At 41.1% G+C, this 10,268-nt stretch overlaps 1 protein-coding gene across 1 annotated transcript; it reads left to right on the top strand.

Annotated features, from left to right (window-relative positions):
* Nucleotides 1-3,459: 3,459 nt before the first annotated feature.
* Nucleotides 3,460-9,919, top strand: LOC111328185 (clotting factor C). Its single transcript, XM_088745932.1, has 7 exons — nt 3,460-3,657; nt 3,973-4,046; nt 5,167-5,297; nt 5,705-5,899; nt 6,455-6,733; nt 7,537-7,716; nt 9,079-9,919. The coding sequence occupies exons 1-7, from the start codon at nt 3,475-3,477 to the stop codon at nt 9,699-9,701; spliced, it is 1,665 nt and encodes a 554-aa protein (XP_088602058.1). The 5' UTR covers nt 3,460-3,474; the 3' UTR covers nt 9,702-9,919.
* The last annotated feature ends 349 nt before the right edge of the window (nt 9,920-10,268 follow it).

Raw genomic sequence — 10,268 nt, 5'->3', positions numbered from 1 at the left:
TTTGCGAAAGACAACCCCGTACAGGGCCATGGGAACGAGGTTGTACGAAAGAGGCATTCCCCTAATATCTTTCAGTGCCCAAGATTTAGTTGAATATCAATTCTTCAGACTGTCCGCGATCCATTCGTTACAGATTAGCTCTGAGAATTTGGTGCTAAAATCAAACCATCTATCCTTATTGAAATGCTATCTTCTCATAACCTTTCTACAAATTAATTAGCATTTTAATAATTAGCAATATTAATAATTCGAGACAAGAAATTCTTTTGTGATCGGTCACTTGAGTAATTGAGGTAACTTTGACGAATTATTCGCTTGGGTAAACGAAAAATCGATGGGGAATATTGCTTTCTAAACTCTTTCAAACCCAAATGTCCCCTTTCCTTACAATTCAAAGACATCTTTCAGCAACTTCCCATGAAACAATAGACAGATTTATTTATCCGGATACAACACTAAAATCTTTAAACTAATTAACAGCTTATTTTTTTTCCTATTGGAGGCTACTGACAGTTAATCATCAGCTCTTGGCAGTAAGACGGCGATCCAGACCACAGGAATTATATAACACCAGCCAAAAGCTGAGGCTTGATGTACATATATAAATATATATCATTTTTGGCCCTGAGCTCTTAGATCTCTGGCTCGTGTTCACATATTTCTCACGACTTTTAACCTCGTTCCCAGGGTCCTCTCTCTTCCTCCCTGGAGAAAGTAGCAGAGAAAGAGAAAGGACCCTGGTAACGAGGTTGGAGAGCGCTTCGTTATTGGCAAGAACCACGTATTCATCATTTTCCTCATTATAAGCTAAAGATGACCAGCTTTCATTTCCTTTCGAAAAACAAGAAGGAATGCTCATAGTATAACACTTTCCATACAGTTAGACATCCCTCTCCTTAATGGAAATTATTCAGGAAGAGGGATGCGAACTAAGGGAAACATTCCCTAAAAAACCTTCAAGCATACGTCAACGTTCCCCAAACAAATAATACTGAATATAAAGGAAGCTAAGAGTGTTTGAAGTAAAGACGTTTGCCCTTGCAATGTGGAAGGACTTGTGGGTTCGCATGTCACGCAATCCGAGAGCAGCACACGGCAGTAAACGACAGCAGCTTCTGAAGCGAATGCACAGTCCATGTTTGGTGCTGATGCATGGTATGTACAAATTCAAAAACAGTCCTCAAATTTAAAAGAGTAAATATGGCAAACATCTTGAATTTACGGTTTGTTACCAGTTTCAAATCATATCCGTTCTCGGCCGCGTCGAACAAGAAGATTTTGCATTTTGGCTTGTTTTGTTCCGAAAAAACGGCTAAAACTTTTGAAGTTGGAAGTTAACCTGAGCAGCAGTAATGGTAAAGAGTGATCAAAATTAGCTTTTATTCAGATTAGTAACGATTTTTCGTCCCTCAAACGGCCTGTTGTCTTTTCCACGTGCGGATTGTCTTTTCCACGTGCCCACCTCCGGGCGATATTTCGGGATGGCCGCTCCTAATCAATGAAAGATTTTAGTGCTGTATCCGGATAAATAAATCTGTCTCTTTTCATGGCCAGTTGCTGGAGGATGTCTTGGAATTGTGAGGAGAGAGTACATCTGGGGTTGAAAGAGTTTAGTAAACATTATTTCCCTTTCAGTGGCCTTTGAAAACTTTTGACTAATGTCTACGTCATATACATATTTGAACACCCAGTGTGCAATTGTGTGTAATTTTAAATACTATGGTCAAACAGAAAGATCATTAAAGACCAGAATTGCGGAGCACAAAAAGGCAGTTGCAGGTTTTGACTTAAACTCCAAAGTCGCAAGCCATGTCCATCTTTTCGACCATAAAATGGATTTTACAAACGTCAGGGTCGTTGGTTTCGAAACTAATTACCACAAGAGACTTTTCCTTGAAGCCTGGCAGTCTACTTTGGATCCGAATGCTGGGAACGATCACATCGTACTTCCGGAAGCCTATAAAGATTTCGCGCGAGTATCAAATACATACTTACGCGCGCCAGCTTCGCGTCACGTCTTTAACTTTAAAATAGCGTATGATAACGATCTTCGTTTATCATATCACTGATGAAGGCTAAAGCATTAGCCGAAACGTCTGTTTCAGAAATAAAAACAGTCAGAGGCAACCAATTTCCATAAAACTCATGACATCTTCTGACTACACTTATTCCATTTGTATTTAATTTTTTTGTTTCCTTATCCCTTTGATATATTATAGAGACCATTATAGAGCTTAAGGCGGGGAAATGAAGCACGATCACATACAAAAACTTGTAGTAAGGTTTTGATCTACCATGGTAGAATGATGTCGGTCTACTAAAGTAACAGAGCGCTTTTTTCATTGAGTGTAGTCACAACGGCCAATCAGAAGAAAGGATAATACATTTAAGAGCCAATGAGAACTCAAAGTAAAACTATCTGCCTAAAGTGCGGGAAAACGCCGGTGACCAAATCGTGATTGGGTTTTTGGTTTTGCATCTAAGAGAATGGCGCGAGATTTCTAGGCCAATCACAGAGTAAAGTAAAGGAAACCAATGCAATCTCGGATTACTTTCGACATCTCAATTGAAAATTGCTTTATAAGGGATCGGTATTTCTCATGAGCAGGTGCCAATACAGGAAGTACCATTTTGGGATTCCTCAACATTGGACATTTCAATTGGCAAATTACACTGGACTGATGGTATTGAACAAGCTAACTCGAATTAACTGATGGGCTTAGATAAGCCGAGAGCAAAAAACTCTCTTTTGATGAACTCAGAACCTGTTAAGAACATTGGTGAACAACCCAGCTGCGGAAAGTGGGCCACCTCTTTGTTGGTTTTGAACATTTTTTTGACCTCGTCCGTGATTTTAAAGACAAGATGCAAAAATCAAAATGTTTCTTGAATAATTTTAAAACTAGGAGACTGATACAATATGCAATAATAAAACTTGCGACACTATTTGTCAATGCAGGAGAAACGTTGGAATTTTGGATGGATTGACACTCGATGTTGAAAATGACTTGATATACTGGACTGATGTCAAGTCCATGAGTATAGAGCGAGCCAACACGAATGGTCAGGGACGCGTGACATTACTGAGGGGCTTAGATAAGTCAAAGGCAATTATCCTTCACAAGACTAGGTTTGTAATTCCGAGGTATTATCCTTCACGGAGAGTGTCCTCCAAGGGGGGGAGGGGGAGGAGAGTACGGAGGGATTTCTTCTTACTGAGGGGCTTAGGTAAGCCAAGGGCACTTATCCTCTACAAGACTGGAAGGTTTGTTTTTCCGAGTTATTATCCTCAATGGCGAGTGTCCTCCAGGGGGTGGGGGAGAGGAGTACGGGGGGGGTGAGGGGGATTTCTTGATTGTGAACAAATTCTACTTGTCACTACCAAAAGAAATATATAATAACGGTATGGAGAATATGCATGATGATGTTAGAACGTAAAGCGTTAGCCAATTACCTACTTATACAACCAGGTGGATGTTCTGGACGGACTGGGGAGCTGTTCCAAAGATTGAAAGAGCTCATTTGGATGGAAAAAACCGATGGATTGTCGTTTCGGGAGATTTAAAATGGCCAAATGGTTTAATCATCGACGAAGCTTCCCAGACAATCTTCTGGGCAGATGCCGGTCTCGACAAAATAGAGACCTCCGACTTAACGGTGAAGTGCATCGTTTGTTTTTTCGTTCTACTTTTTCCTTTGAGTATATCCCTCCTCACAGTCGGTGACGATTACTTAAAGTAATGTGTTTTCGAGTTTTCTGGTGAGATACTGGGGACAAGTCCTTATTTACCGCTAGGGGAGAGGGGTGGGGTCGGTCGAAGGATTTTGATTGTGTCGCCATAAAATTTATCTGATCTTTCTACAAGGCTGGGTAATATTCTTATACTCCCCTCCCTCCTCTCTCATTACTTTTTCTTTTTTTTTTCATTTTTCGATAAAATTGGTCTCATGATTGATAACGTTTTCTTGCAGGGACGTTGGCGTCGTGTACTGCTCAGTTCTCCGTACTTGAATCATCCCTTTTCCCTTGCCATTTTGAACAACAGGTAAAAATCACACTGCATGTAATTGCAATCATGGTAACATTGTCAGCTGCTTAGAAATAATTCGTCCGATTACAAATTTTAGCTGCCTTGTGATCACAAAAATTTGTTTAACTGGATCTCATTGAGCCGTTCAAGGCCATTCTCTGAAAGTATAGTATTTAATGCCGTTTTTTTATTACCCAAGGAGACCGGAGGGTTGTCGCCTAATTGGGGAGGGGAGTTTGGAGCATTTTGGTTGTGTCACATAAACCCCACCTCCGAAGGGTCTGAAGTAAAGCAATCTGTTTATTATACAAGCAACATATGGCAATCTGCGGTCTTTCCTTGCACTTAGGTGGCACGGAAAGCCGTAAAAATCTTGAACAAAAGCTCATCTTTCAAACCGGCAGTCTAAATCCCACAGGGATCAATGAACGCTTTTCATTCCACTAATTTATTCATGTTTTTCTCGTTGCCATGCACCCACCAATAATTAACGTAGCTCCATTTTCTGCCCCACAATTCCTCTATTCGCTCCGACGAAGGGCTAAAGCTCGAAACGTCAGCTTTTGTAATCGTTACGGTGGCCAATTTACCATTTCAACTTTGTTGATATATCCAAATTATTTCGTTATTCCCACCGACGCAGCCCTAAACAGTTTCTTTCGAAACTATCAGCCTTTGTTTATTATACTCCTTTATGCTCTGTTAGTGAAGACTGATTCTCCCCTTCTGTACCTCTAAAATCCTTCAAACCTCTCCTGCACGCGATGGTGACAATTAATGACTGGCCCGGTTGCGCACGTTTAGTTGCTCGATTTTTACATAGTACTTAGTGATCACCAGGCCATCCGTAAATGAAAATGCATCACTGGCTCACTAGCTAACTCCATCTTTCCGATGATTTTTTTCTACTTAAGATAATAATGGAAATAGGTGTGGACGAATTTTTACGGAAAATGAATCACATTCGAATTTAATGAGAAAGAGAGAAAAAAAAAAAAACCATGGAATGACAGAGTCAAAGAAATACAGAAAACAGTTGATTAATGATTATGTCGTAACCACTAGACCTTATTTAAGACAGCTCAACCAACTTTCTCGTTCTTACACTTTTTTTCGTCTTCCCTTTACGTTTCAGGTTGTTCTGGAGTGATCGGGAGACAGGTGGCATTTATTCGGTTGATAAACAAACTGGTAAAAACTTCGCAACGGTAGCGCAAGGAATTGAGAGCCCAACAAGTTTTGCACTTTTTCAAGCAATGCCACGAGGTTGGTAAAGGCCTGTTTATTACACAGGCATATACTTGACGAGTTGCTTCTTCAAAGTGAGGAATATCCAACTAGCTGCCATTAAAGTCTCCTTGACGCTCACAGTGCCTCTCTGTCCAACCAGACGTGAGGATGAGCCTTGCATCTCATTGAGGAGGAACACAGCGGTCAAGCGCATGGCATGCGCAACTGCGTCAGCTACTGCCAACCGTGCGCCAATTTTCCACGCAGTCTTTTAAAGAAAATATCGGGAAAAGAGCTGTCAGGCTAAATTTAAGGATTTAACTTGAAATGTTCATCGAAATCTGATGTGTGTTGTTTGCTTATAGTTTTCTTGCGAACAAAATTAATGCACGTTGACGCATTTTCACGCTAACGAATTATACATACTTACATTTTAACTGCAGTCGACGCAAGCTTCCGTTGTCCAGGCCCCCGCCACCCGAAAGATGGCTCCAGGCACCCCTCCCCTGAAGGCGATGATTACCCACAAGGCGCTATGATACGTTACACGTGTTTTCCTCAGTATGAGATTCGTGGTCCCGTGACTCGTACGTGTTTGGCCGACGGTAAATGGAGTGGAAAGGCCCCCAAATGTCTCAGTAAGTAGACCTGTTTTAATTACAGGAGTTTGTTCGTACTTTTTTAGAAGTTGGGGAAGAAGGGGAGAAGGGTGAGCTAAATCAGTTACCTACGATAGATGGCTGAGCTCAATCGACCTCGATAGGTAGCGTCCACTGAGTCTCATTGGCGTGCATCACCGAGTGTCTTCATCGTGATGGCCAGCGCAGAACATGGTTGCCAAACAAACTCAGTCGATGAAGGAATCAATATATCCCAAAAAGTTTGACCAAATAGTTTAAAAAAAGTTTTTATAAAACTCGACACGACGTGATTTCAATCCAGTAAAAAACTAACAGAAAACGTTGTCTTCGTAACAAAGGAGAGATCCCAAAAGTTGCAAATTATTCAGTCCGGCTAAAAGAACATGTACCAAAATTTTTTCTGTGGAATCAAAGCGGGCAATCCCGGAGGCAAACTAAAGTCGAGTAGCCAATCGGATCACAGGATTCGGTTCCACCGGGCATTTGTGTATAATACCTAGAATAATAATAATAATAAAAAGAATAAAAGATACAAATCTTTATTTTTCTCAGCTCCGCCACGATTTTGGCAAGTGCCGAGCAACGAGACTATTAAAGAAACAAAAAGCGCCACTCTACTGTGTTCGGCCTCAACCTCTGATACAAAAATCACGTGGTACAAAGATGACAAAGTCGTGCACAAAAGTACTTTTGCTGTCTTGTCAAGTGGTAATCTGTTGATTGTGTTCGTTACTCGCGAGGACGAAGGCTGGTATGTCTGTAATGCAACGAACGAAGCAAGCACCAAACTGGCTCGCGCATATCTGACGGTGTTGCGAGCGCTGGACTCAGGTTAGTCTCATCACAAGACGACCAAAGCAGAAAAATTATTGTTGTGCATGGGTTTTAAATTTTAAGCTGCCATTTATCATTATTTTATACTTGAGGCAAACTTCGCCGGACACGTGATAAAAATCGCGTAAATCGACATTTAAATATACATGCAAATATTTCAGCTTCTTCTTTGGCTGAGAGAGAGGAATTTTTTCCTTATTGAAATTCCTCTTACTTATCTTTGTAGATTCGAATTTGTTTTGCGTCATGCATCGGTTTACCTTGATAGCGGCAGATTTGTGTAGTACCAGGAGTCATGGAAACGCGAGGTTTAACCATAATTATAACATAACCAAAGTAAAGCGCGCGCTCTGATTGGTCAATTTAGCGTCCCCCATTTGCCCATGGGTGTACGCTGATGACGTGAGCAAATGCAAAGACTATTTTTCCGCGCGCGCTTGTTTTTTTCTGGTCACGTAAGATTTGTCAAACAAAAGGGAACTCTTTAGCTACAATGTGTTAATGTTATGTTATAAAACAAATGGTAAACACCACAGCGTACACTATTGAGTTATGGATGCACTTGGGAGGTTTGCTAAGCACTCAAGAAGCTAGAGTCGCTCTCGGCTATCGCCTCGAGCGACTCTGACGCTTCTTTCGTGCTTAGCAACCTCCCGCGTGCATCCATAACTCAATAGTGTACGCTGTGGTGTTTACCATTTGTTAAATCTTTTCCATTCAGTCTTGCTCCTTTACTGAAGAGAAGTCAAAATGGCGCAACGTTGTTTGTTTTATTTCACTGTGTTTGTTGTGTATTTTAGATTGTGGTAAGCCAACCCTAACGAGACGTGGGAGAATCGTGGGCGGTACGAAGGTGGAAGCAGGTCACTATCCCTGGCAAGTGAGTCTGTGGAACAAGAAGGCTAACAAACACTTCTGTGGAGGATCACTTGTGTCTGAGAGATGGATTGTCACTGCTGCTCACTGTCTCACTCTTGGTGGTAAGAGTAAGAGGTATTTTACGCATGCGCTATCGGATATAAGGATCGAGGTTGCCTTTAACCAATAATCAAATCTCAGTCTGTCTTCATCAGCTCGGTTTGACTTAAATTTTGCTCTGAGTTCCGCGATGACACATCCGAGAGTGCTTTTCCCACCAAAAACCCAGACCCCGCACGGAAAACGAGGCAGGAGTGAGGCCGAGGGATTAGACTGCCATTGACCCTTGTGAAAGGTTGTGTGATAATTTTGAAAAGCTGAAAGTCTTAGAACAGTTTTGAAATGGTTTTGTGCTGGGGAGAACAAAGCTATGATGCATCTGCTGGTACATTTTTTTAGAAGTAACAATAACGTTTAACTCGTGGCACCTCGAAATCCTGAGAAATTCTAAGCTGTTTCTGATAGCAAAGAAAGACTGACGGCAAGGTTAAAAATGGAAAATCAACTGCAAGCAAAACTGACTGAAAGTAATTGCAGAAACAGGAATACTCCCTAACCCTTAAAACACTTAAATCAGTGTGCATATATATGCATTTCCCATGGTACTCTAAAGGAGAATTAATCAAAAGCTACCATATTCATCGCTTATTTCCTATAATCTCATGGCCTTCATTCTTGATTTAGTGGTACAACTGTAAGGAGAAATTAGATAAATTTAAGGGTAAATATCATAGGTGACAAATTACTCTTTAATTTTGGCGCGAAATTTCAGGGTTAATTTTAAATTTCACACCTGAAATTACAAAATTGCCATGGTAACATCTCTTGTATCTCGATCAGAGCCAAGATGGCGTCGAGATTTAACATGGTGACCCTTGAAGTTACGAAATTAAAAGAAGCGGCCGAAAATTTAAATACGCGAAAGAGCACAATTATCTTGGTGCGAGTTTTTGAGAAGTGGTGTGACGAAAATAGCCTTGAGGAAAACCTGGAGATGTTTTTTCCCGAGCAGTTGGATAAAGTACTCGAGCGATTTTACGCCTCCGTCTGTAAACAAGACTTAATTTGTCACCCACGATATTTAAAAGGTAATCAAATGGTTTTCACTCGTTGCCATTTGATTACACATACTAATCATACAAAATCGATGTTACACCTGTGACAAATTAGAGTATGTAAATCCACTCTGGCTGGTTGACCTATGTAATCAGTTGTATCATTTAGCATTTTTACTCCCAAGATCAAAATATTAACTTTTTGTACTGTACTCCATACATTGCTTATAACTTTGCCTTCGAGAATCAAATCAAACAGTATCCCCAAATTTGTGTATTCCTTTCTTCTCATGTCCGTTTTACTTGCAAGGAGAAATTTTTACCTGGTCACTCCTGGAAGTTAAAGCTTGAGGACTTCATCTTCCACAGGTCTATTACCAAGTGATATTGAGGTACGCCTCGGTAAATTGTACTCTAAAAAAGCTGAACCATCCAGAGAACAGATCATCAGTCTGGACAGGATCGTATTTCATCATCACTACGATAGTGCCCGTGCCGACTACGATGCAGATATCGCTCTTATTCACCTTAAAACGGACGTCATATTCACTGATTACGTCAGACCTATCTACCTTCCTCTGCGGAGTATAGACGATGATAGCGAGTTGCTTAAGACTGGGAACATTGGGGTCATTACAGGTTGGGGCCGAAAGAGGGAAACCGGTCGGGAGGTCCTTAGAAGAATGCACCAAGTCAAAGTACCAATAGTGGACCAAGTTTTGTGCCAGGCAGCACACAAGAAACATACCGTCACATCGAATATGTTCTGCGCAGGTTATTATAATGGCACACTTGGTGACGCGTGCGCGGGAGACTCGGGTGGACCGCTAGCCATCGATAATGGTCAAACTGCTAGCGATGATGATCAACGTTGGGTACTCGCAGGCGTCATATCCTGGGGAGATGGTTGCGGTAGAATTGGCAAATACAGCGTCTACACTCGGGTGTCAAAGTTTGTTCACTGGATCTATTTTTATGTCAGTATGGGCTGACAATTGAGTACGACACGGTATTTTCTAGAAACTAGGAGTTCCAAAAAGTAATGTAATGCGCGTTTTAAAAAAGTAAAGTCCAGTTATTAGCTAGCAACCCTGAACGTTGTATTCTGGCCAAATGTCATGGGGAACACAATAGTTATGGTAAAAATTCTGAGGTAACAAAGTTGTCGAGCGGCGCATAGCCATAATGAAATAAAGTCTGTATCAAGCTACTGACTTTAAAACTGTCTCTCAGTAACGTCATATGTTTTCAAAACAGCCTGGTTCTTCATATTCTTGCTCAGGTTAGGCCTGGGCTTCATTAGAAATGCAGAATACAGAAGCTCACGTTCTGACATTCTCAAATCATAACGCTGATGCAGACCAACTGTTAGAAATTTTGGGGTGGAAAAGTCTTCGGGGTGGGAAAAGTTATTATAACGACAAATCAGAAGAAAGAAAAATGTCTTTAAGAACCAATGACAACTAACAGCAGAACCGAGCAAAGTGCCTAAACCGCGGGAAAACGCGGGTGACCCAAGTCGTGATTGGTTTTAGTTTTGTATCTGATTGGTTGAAACC

Source organism: Stylophora pistillata, chromosome 14, assembly GCF_964205215.1.
Source record: "Stylophora pistillata chromosome 14, jaStyPist1.2, whole genome shotgun sequence".
Classification (NCBI taxonomy): domain Eukaryota; kingdom Metazoa; phylum Cnidaria; class Anthozoa; order Scleractinia; family Pocilloporidae; genus Stylophora; species Stylophora pistillata.
This window is presented reverse-complemented; position numbering and strand designations above follow the sequence as displayed.